Source organism: Seriola dumerili, unplaced genomic scaffold (genome assembly GCF_002260705.1).
Source record: "Seriola dumerili isolate Sdu_G_001 unplaced genomic scaffold, Sdu_1.0 BDQW01000449.1, whole genome shotgun sequence".
Classification (NCBI taxonomy): domain Eukaryota; kingdom Metazoa; phylum Chordata; class Actinopteri; order Carangiformes; family Carangidae; genus Seriola; species Seriola dumerili.
This window is the reverse complement of record NW_019174704.1, coordinates 3,459,462-3,484,035: the sequence shown is the minus strand read 5'-3', so window position 1 is coordinate 3,484,035 and position 24,574 is coordinate 3,459,462. Positions and strand designations below refer to the sequence as shown.

Here is a 24,574-nt window from a genome sequence, read left to right as displayed (position 1 = left end):
CGTTAATCACCCATTAAACTTGTTGCAAATAAATTTTCTGCCAATCGACTACTCAATCATTTTCAGATGCCGGTTTCCTCTGTGATCCCGTGACCGGTCACACGGTGGCGGTAATGCTCCTTCATCTGTCTGACAAACGCGAAACAATAACATACGGAGAAGAAGAAGAGGAGCCGTGTGATTGGTGATTGCTAGGGGACAGACGGCTTCAGAGCAGGCGCTACCGCTACATCTCCAACTCAGGGCGAAAACACCAGGCGTTTTTCCATCCCTTGTGGACCATAGTGTCACTTCTGCCCTCACACAGCGGAACCGAGCTTTATTTTAGTCTCTGAATGTCGCTAAACCAGCGGAGACGATCCCTGCTGTGCGCTAGTAGATGTAATATATAATGTAGCACCGTTTTTCAAGTCGTTTGCTTATCAGGTGTGACAGACGAAGCCGAGTCTGGGAAGGTGAGTGAGCCATCCTGCTAATACCAGCGAGCTAGCTAGCCTCATATTTTTTATATAAATATGTTCTGTTTTTCCGAGTCCGCTAATTTTATATAAATAGATATACCACAAAATATAAGCTCTTGTCATGACTGCACGCGGTGAGGTTAGCTGTCAGTGTGTCTGCTGATGCTGGGCCTCTCAGTGTTGGCTGGCACTGACTACACAAGCTAGCGGTGATGACAGCACCTTTTGGCTGGGGAGACTGTGTTTTGTAGCTTTAATGTAGCATTTATGTAGAATGGTCTGTGCTTTTCTTGAAGGACCATTCAGATATTGTAGTCTTTTTTTAAACAGCAAATGGTGTCTTCTTCAAATGCCCCGAGTAAAATAAGTAAAAAATATAAGTATTATCAGGTAAATGTGCTTTAAATAAAAGTGTTCAATACTGAAAACTTTACCCTATGACTGTGGCTATTATGTATTATATCATTAGATTATGGTCACTCATGCATAATAGAAAAGCAACTACAACTTTGTATGTGCCTCCGATAACTGATTGATTGTTTCGTTTGTGATCATTCAGAAAATAATGACTAATGCACAATTAGCTACTCAGAAGTCAAAGTGACACCTTCTCAAAGCTCATTTTGTTCATTCATTATTTCGAAGCTCAAAATTACTAAAAATAGATTTAAAAAAAGTATTAAAATAATAGTTAAAAAGTAAACCAACCAATCCTCTCAATTTAGAAGCTGGAACCATGAATGTTTGTCATATTTATATGAAAAGTGACTTAAAAGAATTATTAAAGTTGTGATGTGAAATATGCTGCAGATTTGTTTATTGTTTTTTTTCATTCCATCCAGGCAACCAATGGTTTCAGTTTATTTCAGTTCATCTTCTTCTATATGATATGAACTTCGAGACGTGAAACTGTGATTTTTGTGTCTTTCTGTATTTCACTATTCCCAAATGATCAACACACAGTAATGCAATTGAAAGTGAGAAATGTTTTAGAACTGAAACAATTAATTGATTGATTGATCAGTTGATTGACAGAAAAGTAAAATGAAACTATTTTAACAAAAGCCTTCTAAGCTTCCAGCTTTTGGATGTTGGGTCAGACAAAACAAACATAATTTTTGGGCTTCTGAAAATTTTAATGCACATTTCTCACTGTTTTCTGACATACATGACAAAATAATCAGCATGTCAGCCAATAATGAAACTGTTTTTGGTGGAGACCTAAATGGTTTTGAATTGTAGTAGTATTGTTGTGATTGCTTAGAAAACATTAAAAGCATAAATACCACCCCGTGTTAAGGATTACCAAACCAAACTATAGTGTCTCTAACGTTACTTTTCTTCTTAGACCACTGGCTACGACTTCTTTTGATTTGTCCTTGAGATCAACAGCTTCAAACTGGCTGACATGGATGAACAAAGTGTTGAGGTATGTATCACACACATCAGGCCATGCAGCTGGAGATCCTAAATGTTCACTGCCTGAGTGTTTGTCTGAAAGCTGGACAGTGTATCAGATGTTGAAACAGTGAGTCAGTTGGATCCGTTGATTAGGCCAATGGCTGGAGGCTGATAGACCTTTAACCAGTTATGGAAAATATTGTGTGTGTGCATGAGTGCATCTGAGAATCGACACATTTTCAACAATATTATCAAATACTTTGAAGTCAAAACCCAGTTATAAAGTTAGCAAGAGAGGGAGAACATCCAAGCTCTGGAACGTATCATAACATCTCAATGTTATTTATGTGGTGTCTTGCAACTGTCCTGTGCTGATGTATGTATGTAAATCTATGTAAAATTGTTGGACTTTGAACAGATCTGCTCAGTGCACAGCTAGTGACTGAAACCCTCTGCTTGTACTACCATTAACGTTAAAGGGCAAATTAACAATGACTGTGACTGACAGTAACTATACAGAAATATATCATCTTCATATTGAAATCAAACTAAAAAGCATTTTCTGCCTTCAGCCTTGGGACTCACAAGAGTCTTGAACTACTGTGAGTAGTTAATAGCAGAAAACAGATCATGATCATGATCAAAGATGCAGATGGTTAAGAACCACCACAGTGACAGAAGCCTTTGAAAAATGGAATATACAGTACATAAGTCTACTTATTTTAATCATAAACATAATCTAATCAAGTAAACCCACTGATATCAAGACCTCTTTTGCACGAGAAACCTGAGTACAACAGAGAGAAATGGATCAAAACTATAAGGGCACTGAGAAAGCGCAGTGCTCTGCCAAGGCCATTGTTAAACAATATAAACCAGACCTCAGAGAATAAAATTTGAATTCATAAGAAATGATCCCAAAATTTAATGGGTTCTTCCATGGCCCATGTCCCATCTCTCCACCAAGTTCAGTGCAGATCAGTTTACTATTTAGTATTTAATTACACATCTCTTTTACTCTATACTCATTAAGTACAAATCTACAATTCACTATAATCCATTAAAACATCTTTGGAATAAACCTGCTAAACTTTTTAAAACATACAATTTTTTGCTGACATTGTGTCTAAGTGATGTTGGGTGTTATTGACACTTCGGTGATCTGTGCAGCTTTTAGTGAGTTGTCATCTCATCTTCTCTCCCTGTGCAGAGCATCGCTGAGGTGTTTCGCTGCTTCATCTGCATGGAGAAACTGAGGGATGCTCGCCTCTGCCCACACTGCTCCAAACTCTGCTGCTTCAGCTGCATACGAGTAAGTCTGTTCACACCAGGCAGAGAGTAGAAGATGTTCTTCTCACAGCACCACTCTGTATTTTGCTATTAGTAGTAAATACTGGTATTAATACACATAGTTGTTTAATTATGCATAAAATTTGATAGCCCACATTCTTTTTATGTATAACGGATATAAGCTTAATATTTGAGCTTTAAGGAAGGGTGAATATACAGTTTGATACCCTGAACAGGCCCAAGTCAACATGAGGGAGTGATTTACTCACTAGAGATGGGTTTAAAAAAAAAGAAAGAAACGGAGCCCTCACTGCCTACCCAAATGACCCACCTCTTTTAAATATCACTCATACAGGGTAAATAGTGCATCTGTTAGGGATTAGTTTATATTCATATAATTTGGTGCTCTATTGAGTATTTACAGCAGCAGCACAGTGTATATGGGATGGGGTCAAATAAACTACAGTAGCTGTGATTATTATAATGAAGGAATGTGTCACCCAGTACATTGGTGTAGCTCAACAATGCGTTTTTTAATAGTTTTTGGACACCAACTGATCTCTATGGCACAGAGGAATAGGATATGTCTGTCTTTGGCTGCACATATAATTGTTTGGATCAATTCATTGTTGGTTTTGGTCATCATGGGTTTTAGTCATAATAAGAGTATTGCCAGTTGCAGAATCATGTTTATTTAACAATAGCAGAACTTTTGAACTGATTGTATTTAGACACAATTATTAGTAATTTGAAATTTCTTGTTTAACAGCGATGGTTGACGGAGCAGAGAGCCCAGTGTCCACACTGTCGGTAAGCTGCAGCTAACACACTTCTGCAACCCTCCATACTGTCTGTCAGTGTTCAAACTGCACAGAACTTCTGATGGACATTTTCTCACTGTTTTCACTGTTTTTCATTATTACTTATAGACTCGAGGATTAATCGAAAAAAATATTAGGTTAATTGAAAAAATAATCGTAAGTTGCAGCCTTACACACTATTATTTATTATCTAGCACACACACACACACACACACACACACACACACACACACACACACACACACGCATACATCCATCCACCAGCATTAAAATAGAGGATACAAACAATGTTTAGAAAACTTAAATTAATGTAATTTGTTGTTTAGTATTTCTTCTGTTGTGAGGTGTTCGGTATGAGGTAAGGAATAAAAATGTGTTTTTCTACACACAGGGCTCCGCTCCAGCTGAGGGAGCTGGTCAACTGTCGCTGGGCAGAGGAGGTCACCCAGCAGTTGGACACCCTGCAGCTCTGCAGCCTCACCAAGCATGAGGACAATGACAAGGACAAGTGAGCACCTCCTACTGCTCTTTCACTCTGTTTTGTCTGAAAGTTGTATTTAAACATTCAGGTGATGTCCTGTCTGAGAGGGAAGTCTATATGACCTATTAAGACATCAAGGAGTGGCTTTGTCACTTCCTTTTATTTGGTGTGAGATTTCTTTGGGGTGACCTAGTTATATTATCATAATGAGTGTTGAAAAGTTTAAAAAAGTTTCCTAAAAATCTTTTTCTTTCCCTCTGATGATCCTGTTGTTGGATTTCCATAGATGTGAGAACCACCATGAGAAGCTGAGTGTTTTCTGTTGGACCTGTAAGAAATGCATCTGTCATCAGTGTGCTCTGTGGGGAGGCATGGTAACGTTTCACTTCTTTCTTTTTTAGATTGCACTTTGCATGCAAAGCCACAAACACCTAATAATCATTGGGAAAAAAAAGTGGGGCTGCATTTTTCCACTGAAACTTTTTTTCAAGTAATCGATTAAAATGTCAGAAAATATATTACAGCTTCGTAATGCTACATTACTTGTTTTGTTACAAAATCACAAAATGTTCAACTTACAGTGAGGTAAGACGGAGGAAGGCAGTAAATCTTCACATTGAAACTGAAATGTAGTAACTGATGTTTTTGTTGTGTCCAGCACGGTGGCCACACTTTCAAGCCTCTGGTGGAAATCTATGAGCAGCATGTGACCAAGGTGAAGGAGGAGGTTGCCAAACTCCGCCGCCGGCTCATGGAGCTTATCAGTCTAGTGCAGGAAGTGGTGAGGACTGCCTGTTGCTTTTATTAAGAAATGTCAAAATCTAAAAACCAATGGCCATGACATTTCTTGGATACATTCACCCTTCTCAGAGGTTTAAACCTTTCTCTTTTGGACACTGTGAGCTTTCCTGTAGCGCCACCCTCTGGAAAAATTATCATCTGTGCATGCAGCGGGCTTCATACAAGAAAATTTCTGTTGTTGTTGCTACAACTCGCTTAATTTCTTCTGTGAGATTTGTTTGTGTTTCAAGTCAGAGTCACCCCAAACTTTCTTAAATGCACAAACTGGCCATAAAATGATTACGAGCATAATTGAGACACGTATTGCTGAATGTGATAAGTTGTCATCAATCACTCGTATGTGCCAGTTGAGAACAAATCTTTTCATGTGAGTGGTTCTTGCATGAGACCCAAAATCTCATAATCTATTGGGCTGATTTCCACTGAATTTGCTCTGTACAAAAAGGTAGCAAAGAGTAGTAATGAATGTGCAATTTTACATGTTGCCATAAGATATAAAGTAATATTAATACCGAGCGTCACAAGGCATGCAGTTTTACTGGATCAGAGGTTTCTGAAACACTTCTGTAACTGCAACCGCTAAAGTCTGAATTGAAAGCAACCACAGTGATAGGGAGGCATCAGCAGCACAGGGTTAAATGTAGAGAGACAGAGAGAGATAATAAATACGTTTCTTGTTCTGCCTTCTAAAGACAACAATGAAACAAATAAAACATTACAGAAATTAGCATGTCACAAGTAGAGAAAATAAGTTCAATAAAACATGAAACAACCTCTGTTTTGTTTCTGGTACAGGGTAAGAGAGGAAAAAACTCTGAGAGACCACAGTGATCATCCAAACATCAGTCAGGTCCCCTCTGAAGTCTCATGTTATAACTGTCGTCTACTTACAGCATGAATAGCCAGGAAAATGCTTTACATACAACTGGTGGTCACCGAGGTTGTTATTTAAGTAACTCAACTACCACTTCATTTAGTTGAGCATCATGAGGCAGGACATGAAATACATTTTTGTAAACATGTAAATGTGTGAGTGATAAGTAACTTTTTTTCAAGTATGCAAGTATGTCTGTTGTATTGCTTATATCCACTAGATGGCAATAACATATTAATATTTCAGTTAAGATCTGATATCTGTTATATCTGTTAAAATAAGATGTGTGTGTGTGTGTGTGTGTGTGTGTGTGTGTGTGTGTGTGTGTGTGTGTGTGTGTTCGCTGGGTCAGGAGAGGAACGTAGAGGCTGTCAGGGGAGCGAAGGATGAGAGGGTCAGAGAGATCAGAAATGCAGTGGAAATGATGATCGCTCGTCTGGACAACCAGCTCAAGAACAAACTCATCACCCTCATGGGTAGGACTCCAGGACACACCACTGCCACAATGCAGCCGTGTTGATTCTGGGTTTACACACAGGGACTTTGCATGCAGTAATGGTTTTAATAAGGGGGTAGTTTTTCTCACTGATTATTTTTGTGCTAGAGACATTGATATTTATGAATTTTTTAGATCTTAACTACTGCTACTTCACTAAATCATGATTTAACTTAACTTTAACTTGCAAAAAAAAATGTGAATGAGGCTTAGTTGTTTGGCAGATATCAAATCAGGCTAAAAATCTTTTTTCTCCTGATGGTGAAGCTCTAGCAGAAGAGGTAATTAAAAAAAACACCTTGTCCAACCATAGTAATAATTGGACCAGCTGTCCCTCCCTAGATTTTCATCCATGCCACCTGCATGGGTGAATAAATGAATGCGTAGCAAAATGCAGCGTGTGAGTAATAAGGAATTAAAAAGAGAATTTATTCATCACATTGTGGCACCTGTGATGAATTTAAAATGGTGCCAAATACTGTGCACACATTTGGCTCATTCCCTTAATGTCATGTAATGTCTGAATGTAACCTAAAAGACAAAAAGCACTTTAACAGATAGAGTAAACCATCAATGTTGTATATCCACTGTCTGAAGGTCGAGACCTTAACCTAACAAAATATGCACACTCCCTGCTGAAAGCAGTGAGAGACGCCTTTTATAGCAATGGGTAATGTACATATGAAATATTTATCTGGACTGAGTGGATGCATGCACTCAGCGCCCACATACACAACCTGCACACATGCCCACCCACGCGCACTCACCAACCTCCATCAGGTCTGACATTCAGCACAAGTACACTGAAAATAGAAATGTGTTCCTCCCCACCAGGCCAGAAGACGTCCTTGACCCAGGAGACGGAGCTGCTGGAATCTCTCCTGCAGGAGGTGGAGCATCAGGTTGGTAGTCTGCAGCACCTAAAAGCTTCCATTCATTTAGCTGTAATGCATATTGTTGTTTTGTTTGTTGTGTGATATATTTCCTCATTTGCTGATCAGAAGATTGATACCACTCTCATGTTTTAGCTTTCAATATGTAGATAGAGACTGGGAACAAGGGGAAACAGCTAGCCTGGCTCTGTCCAAACATGACAAAATCTGCCTACTAGCTTCTCTATAACTGTTTAATCTGTTCTAAGGCTGAAGTGGAAAAAACAATTCTGCGTATTACAAGGGGTTATGTGCCAGCCTATCTCTCAGCTGTAACAACGTGCCACTGCTGATGTTTTAGCTGCCTGTTGGTGGCTACAACATTATGATTTTGCTGTTTGTGTTTGTTGAACAGCTTCACTCCTGCAGTAAAAGTGAACTCATCTCCAAGAGCCCAGAGATCCTGCTCATGTTCCAGCAGGTCCATCGGAAACCCATGCAGTCCTTCGTAACCACACCGGTCCCTCCAGACTTCACCAGGTAATCTGCTCAGGAAAGGTCAAGTTAAGTCTCATGGCCCAACAGGTGTGTAACAAAATGTCATGGCTATGGCTGCATTTAAACAAATATTATCATTAACGATTAATCTTTTAATTAGTTTTTCATTCATCAGTTTGTTGTCATAATGGATGATGAGACAGAATAGAATAGCCTGACAGTGACTGCGAATTACAGCTTTATTCATTGTTTCTTGTGTATAATCATCCTTCCTCTTTGTGCTTTCAGTGAGCTGGTCCCTGCCTATGACTCCAGCACTTTTGTTTTGGTCAACTTCAGGTAGGGTTTTATTTAGCCATAGCTGCTGCAGCAGATAATATAAATTAGAAATGGCCTCAGTACTATTTTACTGTGTTGTCAGCTGTGTGTGTGTGTGTGTGTGTGTGTGTGTCTTAGTAAATAATTAAAAAATGGGGTTTTCTGTTGTGGTCATAGATTCAGACAGCTCCTTCAATCTTTAAACAACATCTTTAAGGCGAGTTGAGAGCAAAGATTCATGACGAAACAAAACGGTTTTAGACTGTTGCAGGGAAAAGTTGCAGTGGTGGAAACTGGCCCATCTCACCTCAACTCAAGCTGGCTGGCGAAGTCACCTGCAACTCAGCTTGTGATATCGCCAGTGGCTGGTTTTAAAACAGAAAGCACGTCATCTGTTTGAACAGCCAATCAGCTCATAGCTAGTCAGTTACAAACAGCCGAAATGACATGAGTTTTGGACGGAGGAAAGAAAAGATCAACTCATGAATGTGTTTGAGGAACAGCTGTGTCTGTTCCTTTTTTAAAATTTACTCAAACAAGATATAAAAACCAACTGCCCTTTGTCACATTGCACAATGTGTGGGTGTTTGCGCCAAATTCATGACCCTCTTGTTTTTTTATGTTTTTGCCATTTCATCAATACTGCTGCAATACATCTGCAACTAGAGCAAGTAACTGCCTATCACTACTCATATTTTTATGTTTATGTATCCAGCTACAAAAACGCCTGAGAAGCTGCAGTTAGAACAAAAGTACAGAGTCGTTGCTATAGAGACGACACATCGTCTCGCCTGGTTGCAACAGTGTAAACATTGCAAGTAGTTGCAGGTTTTGTCTTGTCTCGTCATTAATCTTTGGTCTAAAGCTGACAGTGTTTGAAGTAGACAGTTGTTCAGTGCCGTTTGACTACAGTTTGCTTTTCGGGGAGGGTGCAGCACTTCTACCTTTTTTATTTGTGTGCAGTCGTTCGGAACAGCTATAAACTCTTTAACCTTAAGACATAGTTGGGCGACATTCATAGTTGGTTTCGAGTATATCCCCACCTTCAGGGGTATGTACACTTGTTTTCAGTGGCTGATGTTTTAAATCAAGTGAAAATCTGTAGGAAAATAATTTGTTTAATGTAGTGTAGGTCAGATTTTTGATGTAACTTGAAATTATGATATGCAAAATATGATAAATAAAATTCTTATTAAATGCTGGGCAGCTTTGTGGAATTCTGCTGCATTAGCTGCATCTTTCATTACTACCTCTACTAGTTACACAGACAGCAGCAGCTGTTACTAAAACACAAATGACTGAGACAGTGGGGTCTGATGGTTGTTGACAAAGAAGATGAGGAGCACCTTGAAGCAGTTCCACCCACCACTGAATCTGTTTCAAGCTTTTTCCACTTTGAAAGTTGTTAAAAGTTGGAGGGCCCCAGCAGGGCCCCAAAAAGTAATGCATAAAAAAAAAGCGAGGAGGAAAATGTAAATGTATTTACACAGCTCCAGACAGGACGCATAGTGTTGTTACAGCTGCCCAGTTATCCACAAGTTTTGATATGAGTCTGTTTGATATTTGTGTGTTTGTAGCACCCTGAGGCAGCGGGCTGACCCAGTGTATAGCCCTCCTCTACAGATATCTGGGCTCTGCTGGAGACTTAAAGTCTACCCTGTGAGTGAACCATTTCCTCTCTTCAATATCTTCCCTATATGAAGAAATATGGAAAGGTCTATTTCTCAAATGTCAATCTCACTTGACATTTAGGAATAAAACGTCTCCGGTTTCTAGTGGAGATTTAAATGTGAAGATCAATACTATTATTATATCTGTTCATTAAATATAAGGCTATAGCCAGTGGCCTGTTAGCTTAGCATAAAGACTGGAGACAGGAGGAAACAGCTAGGTTGTGTCTGTGCAACAACGAAAACAAAATTAACCTACCAGACCCGCCAAAACTGGGCACAGTAACTTCCTGGAGTCTCCTCTCAACTGCTCAGAGCTAAGAAATAGTCTGTCACATCACCTGGGGTAAAACTGCAACTGCAGTCACTTATCAATTAAATCCATGGTGGTGTTGCTAATACTGGTAATAATAATTTGTTAGGACAATTTAGGACATTGAGCATTTTGCTCTGACCACTCGGGTTGGGGAAAATTGTGTCCGAAAGGTGTGGTTTACAGAAAACCACAAAAAGAGGATCCATTCCCCCCCAATTTTTATTTGATGACAATTTTTAATTTTAAAATTTTTGCATAAATTTAAAAACTCCCTCTATTTCACTTTAACAGAGAATAATTTATGAAGTATGTTGGAAGTGCACAACCACTGTATTTGCTCTCCATTGCATAAACACTGCTGGTTTGCTTGTTGAGGAGTGAACTTATGCACCAAATAAACTAATAATAGCCTACAAGAATAATTACATTCAGTCAGATGCTCATTAATTATTTATTCTGCTTTCCTTTTCCTGTCATGTGTACTGTGGAAACAGGACTTATACTGTGAGCCATCATTAGCTGCTCTCCACCACCATTATGTTTTTTTTGCTGCACATGCTTGCTTTTCATGGTGCACTTTTGCATAGGCCCTAAAAGCAGTGCGTGTGTCTCTGTTAGTAACTCTTGTAATGTGTTTCCTCAGGATGGAAATGGTGTGGTCCGTGGAAACTACCTGTCTGTATTCTTGGAACTTTCTGCTGGACTCCCTGAAACATCAAAGTATGATATATATATATATATATATTTTTTTTTTTCATCATAAATCTCCTTTCTTTCTCTGCAAACTTCTCTTTAGGTAAATCTGTCCTTGCTTTTCTTTCTTACCGTCAAACCCCACATTTCTCAACCAAAATCTTTATATATTTCTCCTTTTTCCTAATTGTTAAGCCTGTGGCTAACTTATCTTATTTAAAAGGTTTTATTTGTGGGCATAAAAATAGTGATAATATTCACAATAAGCACACAGGAAAAAACATGAATAATTATTTTATAAAGGATGCAGTACTCATTATTGGATGGCAGCATTCCAGTGGAAATATTTTAAGGCTTAAATGAATAAGTATACATACACAGTATACATCCCTTGACACTTACAGTTGTATACGAGTGTGTATGTTGTTGAAATATTACACAAGCTCAGACCTTTATGTTTAAAAACAAACCACATCTTTGTGAAGTGAAATATCCGATCAGTCATCATTGTCAATCAGTTGTTTAAGTAAAACAACATCTGAAACTCCTGGATTCCTTCTCCTCACACCTCTCATTGTGTATTTTCCTGTGTAGTGATGTTATCTTGGTTCTTTGCAGGTATGAGTACCGTGTGGAGATGGTCCATCAGGCCTCCAGTGACCCAACCAAGAACATCATTCGGGAGTTCGCCTCAGATTTTGAGGTTGGTGAATGCTGGGGCTACAACCGCTTCTTCCGACTGGACCTTCTGGCCAGCGAGGGCTACCTGAACATGCAGACCGACACACTAGTCCTCTGGTGGGCTCACACACACACACACAGACACACCATCATTATCCTGTAGCGCATGCTCATCTGCACCGCTATAGAAAAAAGAAAAACAGAAAAGCAGGTCTGTTGTAATAGAGTAACACTGTGTCATTGGTTTTGATATATGTGTGCTGTACAGCTACCAGGTTCGCTCACCCACCTTCTTCCAGAAGTGCAGAGATCAGTACTGGTACATCAGCCAGCTGGAGTCGGCCCAGAGCGGCTACATACAGCAGATCAACAACCTCAAAGAGGTACTGTCTGTCTGTCTGTCTGTCTGTCTGTCTGTCTGTCTGTCTGTCTGTCTGTCTGTCTGTCTGTCTGTCTGTCTGTCTGTCTGTCTGTCTGTCCGTCCGTCCGTCCGTCCGTGTGAGTGAGTGAGTGAGTGAGTGAGATCCTTGTTAGAATTCAGTCGAGTTTTTAGATTTCCAAGTGACAGCAGCTTTGTGAAGTTAGGGGATCACGTCTCAAACCCTTTACCCTCACCGACCTGCTGGTGCATACATCGTTCAAACACGCAGACCAGTACTTTAGATTCTAGTGGAGATTCCAAAGATACCAAATGTGTCCGGTGCCATCTTAAATGCACAGACATCTCGGTTAATTCCATTTGATGTGATGGGGCCGTTAAAAAATGTGGAGCTTGAATATTTCATTCAGTGTGAACATTAAACAGCTTTATTGAAAAGCAGGGCGAAGATGATACAGAATGGAAATGATTCTGTCAGACACAATGGAATGAGATGAATTTTAACAACCTTAAAAAGCTAAAAGAGGATAACTGGATGTTAAGGGGTTAAAGGTAAAGGCTTAAGAAACACAAAACATGTTTTTAAGGCAACCCCTCTACCTATAATCATGTGTCTGTGTATTTTAAGATAAAAAAGTTGTGTGTATGTTTTTCCATAAAATATGTCCACTGGAAGAGGATATCACATCACACACGTGCAGTAAATGACTTTTTTGTCAATTGTTTTGTTGATTTATGTATTATTGTTTGATCTATCCCAGTTTCCCAGAGTCCAAGGTGACATCTTCACATGTCTTGTTTTGTCTAAGTCTAAAACCCAGAGATATAAAATTTACTATAATGTAAGAAAAGCAGCAAATCCTCACATATGAACCAGAAAATGTACAGTATTTACTGTCTTTCACTTCAAAAAATCAACAAAATATGTAATTTGCCCAGGGTTGGCCAAACTTTTACATGAAACTGTAACTGCTTTCTAACTACTCTAAATAAGCGAATGTCTATCTGTGACAGATCTATCAGTCGTCCTGACTGATTCATATTTCTGATTTCAGAGGCTGGCCATCGAGCTTTTTCGCCGTCAAACATCACGCAGCTCCTCGCCCCCTGACCTGAGGCTCGGTGGAGGCACCACAGCCTCTGAAAGAGACCCTCGCTCAGTGAAGAGTGACGATGACATCCAGGCCACTTTGACCAACACTAAGAAAGGCGAAGAGGAGGAGAGGACCCAGCAGGATGACTCTAATGTAAGGATGGGATATACAGTACTCCACCAGACTAAGGTTGCAGCTTAGTGCATCCTTCTGTTGACTTATTTGACTGAGTCTTCGTGATCAGGTGAAGTTGTGGGGATCATATAAGAGGGAGTGATCTATTCCTCTGTAGGGGCAATGAAATGGTTTCATAGTACATTTTGTTCATTTACCAAAACTTAGGGATGTCTCAGTCAAGTCCTTCACATACAGCTGATACAGTCTGATCCCATATTGTTCTTTGGAAATATATATCCTGCAAAATAGCTTTAGTTAATTGTTGGGACATTTGAACGTCCATCATTTTTGGACTTTGGAAGGAAAAAACACAGCTGCACTAGGCTCTGTGAGTTGAAAAGTAGAAAGGAAGTTGAAAGGAAGTTACTATTAAAGAAATGGGGATATCTCTGTACCACAAAGCCATGAGCTTGATATGATTGTAGCGTTGCTGTGTTGTCAGGAGCTGTCGGACGGTGACTTGGAGGTGGATTGTCTGACAGAGGAGGAGGTGAACCCACTGGATGGTAGCAGCACCTCAGGGAGCTCCACAGCCACCAGCAACACAGAGGAGAACGACATAGATGAGGAGACTATGTGAGTAGAATTTCTCACTTTCTCTTGTTGTAAAGTTTTGTTGATGTTCCAGAAACCCAAATAATTTTTGCATTTTGCTGTTGCTCTTTGAAAATGTAAAGGAGTGATAAAGCCTTGAGTTTCTTTACTAAGCTGAGGCAGAGGGATAGTAACACAAGGAAATTTCATACCTGCTTACCCATCTGTAATGAAATGTTAATCAAATGTTAATCATAAAATCATAAAATTTAACAGTTGCATAATTACTGAATACTTTTTGTGTTTGTGTATGTTTGCACAGGTCAGGAGAAAATGATGTAGACTTCATTGGGAACCTGGAGACGGAGGAAGGAGAGCTTCCCGATGACTTGGCCGGAGCCACAGGTATAAATCATACAACGATATTAAGTTATTTTTCATGATTTATTATAGTATACACATTATGTAAATCCCACAGTTGAGAGTTTTACCCCTCTTGTGTAGGAATAGATTTCATCCTCTGCAGAGGAGATCTGTCTTTCTGTTTATTACCACCTCACTTGTCAACAGAATTCAATGAAACTTGGTGGACAAATTATATTTTCTACGTCTGCATAACCTCAAGGGCCTGTGTAAAATAAATTTTATAACCTGCTCATGTCCTCAAGGGTCTGCACAATCTCTCTCAACATGGCATGCAGCCTAAATTTATAACCATATTGTCACTGCAAAAACCTATCCACCCTTGCAGACACCTAGTGTAATATTAACAGAACTCTGTTTGTCCACTGTTCTTGTCCCATTTTGGATAATATAAAGTGATAAGTGACACGTTTTTTGCTGTCACCATGTTGCCATTTGTGAAGAGACATCCATATTTTGGCTCATGAAACTTGAAAAGTGTCACCTGAGAGCAAAATTATTTTTTAATGCATTCCAAAGTTCAAGACAAACCAATCTGTCCACTTCAATTTTAGCCCAAAACATCCAGTGAATCACTAGTACAGCAGTGAGCAGTAGAACTACACCAGTAATGCTTTTCATTTATTCATCTGTACTAAGCTGTTGTATACAAAAACTTAACATCTCTGGTAGATGTTTCAAAAACTTTCAGTGGGAGTTGAAGGGATTATGCCCCTGAACTGCTCAAAGTGTTTTAGTTTAAGTTTGTATTAACAGTGAACAGCAGTAGGGCTGCAACTAGTGATTATTTTCAATACTAAGGCCATCACAGTTTCCCAGAGCCTAAGGTGACACCTCCAAATTGTTTATTTTGGCCAACCAAAGAAATTAAGGGAAGGAAAAGTTAGAAATCCTCACCTTTGTAAATATTGAATGTTCTGCTGCAGATGAAAGCCTTGTTCTTCATTTGATGCAAATAAATGCTTCTGCCACTATTTGAGAAATCACAGAATCAAATCTTTTTGTGTTGTCTAACAACTGCATAACCAGAACATAGTGATACGATGGTGTGCCTCAAAGCAGCTCCTTCAGTGTGTTTGACTGTGTTGGTGTTGAAAGGCATGAAGAGGATGAGTCATTGTTGGTGCACTGGACCCCTTGCAGCGTGCTGATATAGAAACACTTGGTGTCTGCATGTGTACATGTGAGAGGGGGTTGTGTGTGTTCACTCTGTTAACAAGGAGAGTCAAGCTCAACAAAATGCTACTGCATATTTTTAGTTCTTCCAGTGTTATTGTAATTATTTTTTTTTATTCTTAATAATAATTAATTCCTTTGATGCTAATTTAGCCTTGCAAAGCTAGCCCAGATCTTATTTTTTGATGCAGGATTTTTACAGAAGTAACAGAATCTCTTACATGAAAAACCGAAACATCCTGTTTGCAAGCGGATGCTATTGAACTAAATGATATGGAAAAAAATGTGTCACAATATAAATTATATCATTTCTGTTGAGCTTAAATATTCTCTTACATTTTCAATTCCTTGTTAGTAGTTTTAACCCCTAAAAAATGACCAAGCGTTAAATTCTTTCAAAGAAAGAACATGGAGACTTAATTATCAATAAACTCTTGTCCTCTGCCTTATCTGCAGGTGGTTCCAGCTCCAGTGGACGTTCATTACTTCGCAATGCTGCCGCTGGTCGTAGTGCGAGTAGTAGCGGAGCTGCTGCTTGTGGTGCTGTTGGGCCAGGCAGCAACAGCCTCCTGGAGATTGACCCGGTCATCCTGATCCAGTTGCTGGACCTGAAGGAGCGCAGCAGCGTGGAGTCTCTGTGGGGGCTTCAGCCACGGCCTCCTGTGTCTCTCCTGCACAGCCAAGGTCTGTAAACACAGCTCTCAGCTCACTAACAACAAATCATTCCAGCTAAACTGAGAATCAATACCTAAAATCCCACACAAAGAAATCCCTCCGGAGACTCTACAGCAACTATATAAGGCTTACCTTTAAAAGGGACACATTGACTTTGGCTTTTTTCACTCTACACCACACATTTGAGAGAACACTAATACAATTTTCATTTAATTTCTCTCCAGTGATTGTGACCAGCCCAGATATTAGAGACACCATATACTTGATATAGTGTAGGAAGTGTTTCATGCCATTTGTAGAGGTGCCTAATGAACAACTTGAAATCATATCATCCTGCCCAAATCTTAAGCAGCCACAAAGACAAATTGTTTGACTATGAAGACTTGTGTTATTTAGAGTGTTGCAATGATGGCGCTTTAACTTCAGAATGGCTAAACAAATCAAACACCACAAATCTAACAAGGGTGGTAACAAATTAGCAAAATAAAAGAAACCAAATTGCAACAACTCACTTCCCTAAATAAACTAAACAGTAGAAAACAATATTAAAGGTACCCTGTGGAGTTGTTCACCACTAGTAGCACTATGGAGCAGTGTTTTTATAAGTGGGTCACAATGTTATTTGTGTCTCATGCACACACCTGCGGGTGATGCAATACACATTCCTGCCAAAGGCCTCACACTATTACACTGATCACCAGGTGGTAGTAACGCAGCAACGAGTGCACCAATGTCAGTGCAAAGAGCACTGAAGAAGAAGAAGAGCGCTAGCAAGCAAACATGGATGTTAACAATGCAGATTTTCAAAAATGTAAGTGTTTTATGAGGACAGAAATGCATTCAATATATTTCTTAGGCCATAAGCATACATAGTGTGCGTTGATTACACAGAATGTAAACGGAAAACTTCATGGGATATTTTTAGCATAACTGGTAGATCTCCCCTGTGAAGATAACGTAACGCAGGCAGCTTACAGTGAGACAAGCTCTACCCTGTGCACTGCTTCTTCGCCAGTATAGTTTATATTGTATATATGCTGTATATAAAGTATATGCTGTCATCAGCAAACAGGATTGATTCTTGATTTTATGACGTGAGATACTTTGAGACAATTTTACGCCATTTGTCACTGAGCAAAACACAGACATCCCATTCCTATTCCTGTCTCTTCCAGCTCATCCTCACTCCAGGAAAGAACGAGAGCGGCGGCCTCAGGTGGTGCGACGATCAGCTCCAGACTCAGGGGTCCTGATCCGCCTCAAGGCTCAGATGGCAGAAGTCCGTAGCAAGATGTCTGATGTCAAGAGTCAAGTGCTGGAGGCTCGGGGGACCACAGAGCCCAGGCCTGGCCCATCAGGGGCCTTCAGCGTGGAGGATGTACCCTCTCACCATGCTGATTCAGAGTTGCCAGCGTGTCGTAAGCCGAGTGAGCTGGACCTCCTGGGGAGAGCAGCTGTAGCTCGGTCCAGGCCCTGCCGCCCTGGTGAGGACTGCCACACTACTAATGCTAATGATGTTAAGCCACTACTGCCACTGTAGTACTATAGTGTTGCAGTTTTTTTCATGAACTGTACACAAACACAGAAAAAGTTTCCCTCAAAAGAAAGAGTTTTTGAAGATGTGAACTGAATGGGTATTTGTTTTGACTTAAAAATAACCCCAAAAATATCAAGCTATGCAAAAACCGCTTCTAGTTTCACAGCAGTATGTGCTGGTGGAAAAAGTAGCAACGGTACAGACCAAGCTGACAGAACATTATCTGTAAAATTTCAGTTTACCACTGAGATCCATCAGCTTCCAGAGAAAAGAATATTTACCCCCAGCTGCTGACAGAAGTCTGAGGAGAAACACCGCCATCTTTAAATAATGAGATGTGACTACTATGCAGTCTAGTATTTCATTTCATTAAATGGCTTATCTAACCTATAATAAGAGATGTAGCATGGACTAAAAACGAAAACAGTATCAACAAGCACTGAAACATAAAAAGCCTCCAGAGGACCTATTTCAGGCCCACTATGTGGTAGATTTATTGACTTTACAGGAGCTTAACATACTTTCTTCCTTATAATTTGTAACATTCCAATGATATCGCCCCGTCATCACTAATGTATTTATATGTTAATTTTATCCACATTTTAACTTTTGAATAGTGAATTAATATAATATTAGTTATTGGGACTGTCAGTCTGTTCTGTCCAGAGGCTCTCAAAATAACAGGGAACATATACAACAGAAGTACGCCAGTAGTCTGTCACAGATGCTACTGCAGCAGTCAGAGCTGAACATTGCACCACTGGAGAATACACACCACGACCATTGCTGCTTGTTTATCACTGTGAAACTGTGGAGACACACCAAAAAAAATGCAAGCGGCTGTGTTCGTGTTCCAGTTTGACTCATACCACTTTCAGACATCAGACCCATGTATGACTCTCTTTCTCTTTTTCATTGGGTTGGTTAAATGACATTTAAAAGTTGTTATCATTTAATTAATTTCTGTTCCTGTAAGCAATGCCACTTCACCAGCGCAAAAATGAGCCAAGGGTGGCGGACAGCAGCTCATTTTTTCCATACTTTGGTTTAAAACAATGCAGATGACTTTTTTGGCTTGATCACAGAGTTATCTTGACATACTTTTGATTGTATATAACCCTGAGATACTTAGGTAATATTTAGACTAGACTGCAAATGACAAGGATCACAGGTCTCACGCAAGCAGGAGTCCATATATTTTGTTTTAAGTTAACTATGGATGATGGTAACATGTGAATCCCCAGTTATTGGGTCAGAAAAAGCTGAGATAATTACATATTTGTGTATATATTTTTTTTTTCTGTGTGCAGCCAGGAAATCTCTCTCCCCTGTCCTGGACAGCAGTGGTTCTCTGGTTGTGAAGAGGAGGAGTCCAGAGGAGATGGAGAAGGACCTGAGAGGGGCAGAGGCAGCCTCAGAGCTTAGCCTGCATCCCAAAGACGGGCTGGGAGGTGCAGAGGGTCAGTAGTTTATGAACTTGGGTTACTATTTAAACTTGCATGTATTGGGTTTGTTTGGCCACTTGGGGTCAATAGAAACAAGCTGTAAATACAACATAGACTTTATCACCTCAGAATTTTATTTGGCAAGCTTGTTAGCAGTTGCCTTTGGAGTTGTTATTGTTGGTATTTGTCCAGTAATAACACAACTCCAAATGAGGGAAGCTGTAGCTGGAAACAACACAAATGAGAGTGGTGACAGTGAACCAAAATAATAAAATTGCACAGCACAAAATAAAGCAATGAGCTTTAACACACAATAAATGCTCTGTAGAGCTGATGAGTACTGCTGAACAGATGATAACTATCTTTGGATGGATCTCTGTGTGTTCAGCTGATCCATTGTTGTGAAAATGAAAATATTGACTAGAGCAGCTTTAAGGTACAGTTCCTTGTTTTGTTAGCATTCAGTAGCATCCTCCTACTGATTGCAATATAACAAAATCAATGAGTGTACTTACCTGGATCAGGGATGTACTTGATGTATTTTGAAGTATCTTTGTAGTGGAGTTTAAAATATACCAAATAACATCTACTTCACATTGCTCTCACTCTCCTCTGTACCGTTCCACCGTGACTTAAAATAGTTCCTGCAGCTCTAATGGCCGGTCTGTGATTAACTGTAGGTTGTTTTAGCACTATGTCCGTCTCCTTCCAAAAAACTTTTACAGTGTATTCCATCATTTTACAATGTTCAAGGTTTTACATTTGACCCTTCCCAATGCACATTTGCCTCACTCTAAGAAAAAAAATGATGTCAAATAAAAGTCTCATTCTAATAAAGTCTAATTGTTTAAATACCAAAATTATTATTTAGCTGTACAAAATGTTTTTTTTAAATTAAACTTTGAAAATAACATATTTAATTTGCTTGGATTGAACTAAAGAACAACAAAAAATAAAGTAAGACCCATGTCTTTTTGTATTTGCTCCTATCTCTTCTCCAGGAGTGCTGAAGTCTGAGGGCACCCAGGGCCCCCTAGTGTCTCTTGGCAGTTCCTCATCAGAGCAGGCCTCCACCTCCAAGCAGCAGTACTCGGTGGAGCAGCAGCTGTATGGGACCTCAGGGCCAAAGGATGACATCTTCTCCTTGGGGGGACCAACCTACATGACTGCCAGCAAGAACTGTGGCAGTAGGACCCTAGGGTGCGTCTCAGAGACTCATACACAGGAAAAATGTAGCAGACAGCTTTGTTATTCAAACTACAGAGAACTACTCTTGTCTTACAACTCTTCCATTTCTTCCTGCCACAGGGCAGCCATGTTGGACTGTGAATCTGAAAGCTCAGGGAACTCCCATCAGTCCTTGCTGGAGGGACCCGCTTTGCAGTCACAGTCAAATGAAGGTCGGTTCACTCTCTGCCACCCTCAGGAATGAATGTGTTTCATAATTTCTTTCTTTGGAAGTTCAGCATGTGCAGGAATATTCAGCTGGTTGTATTCCTAAAATTAATTTTTAGAGTAACAGCCTTTTAGTTATAAAAATGTTTTTTTTCTACTCTCCCACTGATGAGAGTGATACTGTGTTATAGTGAACTGTAGACTACATTTTAAACCTCAGACACACTTCTACAGCATTTTAAGTTCAAGAGAAATTCACCTGTTTAGCTCTCTGTGGAGTAAGATGCACATTTACACGCCTGAAGAGTATTTCTGTCTGAAATATCTGCTCTCTTTAGATTCTGATCTGTTACAGCTGTCACGTGACGATTTTAAAATAATATTTCGGTTTGTTACAACTTGGGTCTTGCTTTTGTTTATCGAGCAGCACCTACCCCACTGCATCACTCATGGTCATTTTATTATTTTTTTTATTGATATGCTGCAGGTTAACAAACCTGTAAATTGTTACTATTGAAAATCAGCCATGTGATGACATTTTGTGTGGTGTTACTCTGCTCTTTGTGTCTGTAAGTCTCTTCATTGTTGTCTGCAGATGTGTCAGTGGATTAAAGTCAAAGTAGTTTTTGTTTTGGGAAATCGAGAATATGAGATTTAATCTTATTATTTATGTATTGATGAGTTTTATTTGTTCTCTGTGCTTTTTGTGACCTGATGTCATTGCGCTGAACAATACTGAGATAAACAAAAGTAATTTTAGGTATAATTCTGTATTTTATTTCTTTTTTGTCCTTAAACTAAAAATTGCTAAATGTTCAGTGAAAGAAAGGACAGGACCAGTGGTCTCATCCTGTCTTGTCCTGTCTGTAGATCAGTCGCCCTCAGTCCTGGTGGCAGCAACAAGCAGTGACAGCGACACTGAGGACGAGGCCCTGCAGAGCAACAACTCTCGCTACGACAACCAGACTCCTCCCTGCACAGGTAACCTACACACACAATGTCCATGATAACAATGATGAACTCTCAAAAAGACCGCACTGTGAGACACATCCACCAACGGGCACTTTCAAGTTTTTGACAAAGTCAGTGTCAAAATTAGGGACATTGAGCACAAACTGACAGGTGTTGACGCGTCTCGTACGTATGCTTTTATTGTGTCAGAGATGTTACTAAACCTGACCTCAGCTGTATGCACACTCTTGTTTACGATTGAGCATAGATAAAAAGTAATAAGGAACATGCAAGTTATTTCTCCTCTTCCTTCTTCCAGGAGAGCAGCTTCTGTCTGATGACATGAGTCTGCCTGCTGACAGGTGATTCCCTCTCAGTCTGTCAGACCTGGCAACCCGCTGCTTTATTCTCAGTGGCCACACAGCGATGCAATAACGGCCGGAGACAACACACATGCTAGTTACACAGATCTGTAGAGTAGAAGCTGCTTGTTTTGCATGAACTCAAAATGAAGACAATTTAACAACCTGGCTGTTTGATCACCTGTTTGTCCAGAAATAGAATCATTTCTTTTGGTGTCCTGAATATTTCCAGAATTGGACCACGACAGAAATAATGATAATGACAGGCCAGTTAATTAACTTTTTAGATGACAGGATAATATCAATTCATTGTCTTTTTTAAGAGAGAGAACCAACATTGCGATTTTGCGACCTCTCTTAAAATTGGACTTTGATACTATTTCTGTCTACACTCAGTGACTTGACTACTCAATGTTGACCTCAGAAGTTTGATGTTTCACCCTGCTGCATTTACTGGTCATCATTTAGGGTTGTACTTGACTATGACTACCACAGCCATTTGTGCGATGACTGAATCTCTAAAAATGTCAAGGGCATGAAAACTGTTTTTCATTTCACATTTTACCTGGACTACAGGGCATTTAGTCACTTAAATTAACTTTAAACACAAGTCTGTTACCTTCAGTGTACAAATGCTTTTGTAAATTGGACTAAGTCTCCAACATATTTGCAAGTCTAAGGATAAACTGTACATAATCTATAGCCTGTCCATAAGAGCTTAGTGTTTTATAACCGCATTCTGTTGTATAGTTCGGTCTGTTTTGGGCTTCAGCCTCGACACCTTCTCAACTTCCTTCAGCCATGCACCTCCCAGTAAAGGTACTTAAAAGACTTAATTCATTCCTCGAACACTCTGTCTTAGTGACACTGCAGCTTGTCAACTGCATAAATTCACTGCTTCCTTTCCTCAAGTAGCTTTCCTGCATATTTATGTAAATGCCTTCACCCTTAATAACAGTTGCAGCGGCAACTGCAATTTCTGTCTTCATTTGACATTTGAAAAAGGCTGATTGATCACGTCACATGGATTATAAAACGGCTGCTGGCTAAAAGTTTGAAGCATGATGCCGATCTGACACCATAACAATGTCCATGTAGGTCTTTTTGCTTCGACATCTGCTTGGACATCCCTGACTGGAGCTACAATTATTCATTCTTATTATTACTATTATTATTAATGTTAAGTTGTAAAAATAGTTTGGCATTTTGGGAAATATACTTATTTACTTTCTGGCGAAGAGATATCACTATCATCGGTACACTAAATATAAAGCTACAGCTAGCAGCGGGAGAGCCTAGCTTAACACAAAGGCTGGAAACGAGGGTAAGCAGCTAGCTTGGCTCTGTCCAAACTTAGCAAGATCCACATCTACTTCTCCCTCAGATCCTACTGTGTTGACATGGAGGTAGTCTCTCCGGACTGGAGATTAACACTAAATCAAACAGCACTGCTTTCTACAGGTGGAAACTTTGAGCTAGACTGCACCATTGGCCAAAGTCAGTTTTTTTTCCATCAGATGTCAAATGCAAAAATACCTGCAATGGGACTTTTTCACAGCAGACATTTAGATCTGTCACAGTAGGAAAAGTACAGCTGTTACTAACAGAGTGAACAATGGCTCTCTCATATATAAGTAAGCCATGACATTTAACCAGCATGAACAATACCAGGACCCTGAAACTGAAGCAGGTAAATAGTGTTCATCTTAAATTAAAGTTATTAGTAACACCTGTTTTGTTGCTGTGACGCATCAAATGTCTGCTGTGGTCTGTACCTGGTTCTGCTTATATGTTCTGTTTGACCTCAGTACTCCCAGTACACATGGCAAACACTGATGAAAAATGGTGCCCATAATAGGGAGAAAATGTCACATTGACATGCTATGTTACAGCTGATGAAGTAGAGAACAGAAGAACGACATGCTTAACAGACTTTTTTGCACTTTGTAAGACTGTTGTTTTACTCTGAAGTGGACCCTGTCCTTTTCATTGAGCCATATCTTATTTTGAAGGCCCCTTAATATTTTAGATCAAAGAAATTATATTATATATATATATATATATATATTGTACGCTTCTACAGTCATTAGTTTACATTGTAAATATCTTGGCATATAAGCTTGCTGTACATGTGCCTGAAAGTGCATGGCTTTATTGGCTGGATTGAAAGAGGAAGGAAGTTGTTCTCACCAGACATGTCAGGTCAAACAGAAATCCAGTAAAGTAAAACTGATGTTTGAAATGATTCACCTCTACAGTTCTAGTCAAGCTGATCATGTGATTTCGACTTTTCCTGTGTTACTGTTGCTTCACAAGTTAATTTACATGATGGAGGCGTGGGAAACACCGTTTATTAACCTTTTCTCTTCTTTGTGCTTGTTGTGTCAAAAGCTACTTTTGTTTTTAACGTTCACAGACTGCACTGTGCATTATTTGGTGTGTACATTTTCTTTTTGTGTAATAAATAAAATGTTTTATGATTCAGGAAATGATGCCATGATCTCATGTCTTCTGTCTCACATTACTTTGCATTTGGAAGATAATGCATCGTCACAGCAAGGTTAAAACAGTAATGTCTGAATGTAAAACAGTTAGAATCGACAATTGTACAAAAGGTTATATAGCCTAGTTGAAGCAGAAAGTCTGTGAACTGTGATGGATGTTTACAGCAGACAGCTTGGGTAATAATGTATCTGTTGGCCTGTTTCCTCTTCCAAATATGTTTGGCTATCCTGGGGTTTTGTTTCCAACCT

The 24,574-nt window shown here is 39.6% G+C and overlaps 1 protein-coding gene across 1 annotated transcript; it reads left to right on the top strand.

The window, feature by feature from the left end:
* Positions 1-279: 279 nt before the first annotated feature.
* On the top strand, positions 280-24,301 carry trim37 (tripartite motif containing 37). The gene is made up of 25 exons (XM_022762611.1): positions 280-455; positions 1,810-1,890; positions 3,073-3,174; positions 3,922-3,962; positions 4,365-4,481; positions 4,741-4,828; positions 5,113-5,235; positions 6,482-6,605; positions 7,460-7,527; positions 7,913-8,037; positions 8,284-8,334; positions 9,891-9,972; positions 10,943-11,019; positions 11,611-11,790; positions 11,942-12,056; positions 13,108-13,299; positions 13,766-13,899; positions 14,180-14,262; positions 15,913-16,140; positions 17,307-17,615; positions 18,979-19,128; positions 20,115-20,313; positions 20,422-20,513; positions 21,379-21,489; positions 21,779-24,301. Exons 2-25 carry the CDS (start codon positions 1,870-1,872, stop codon positions 21,823-21,825), a joined length of 2,859 nt encoding a protein of 952 aa, XP_022618332.1. The 5' UTR covers positions 280-455; positions 1,810-1,869; the 3' UTR covers positions 21,826-24,301.
* The last annotated feature ends 273 nt before the right edge of the window (positions 24,302-24,574 follow it).

Bases quoted from the DNA above. Each gene is read 5' to 3' on its own strand.
- trim37 (XM_022762611.1), top strand. From the start codon at position 1,870: ATGGATGAACAAAGTGTTGAG. The intron at 5,236-6,481 runs GTGAGGACTGCC...TCGCTGGGTCAG, and splicing joins TCAGTCTAGTGCAGGAAGTG to GAGAGGAACGTAGAGGCTGT. The intron at 7,528-7,912 runs GTTGGTAGTCTG...TTTGTTGAACAG, and splicing joins TGCAGGAGGTGGAGCATCAG to CTTCACTCCTGCAGTAAAAG.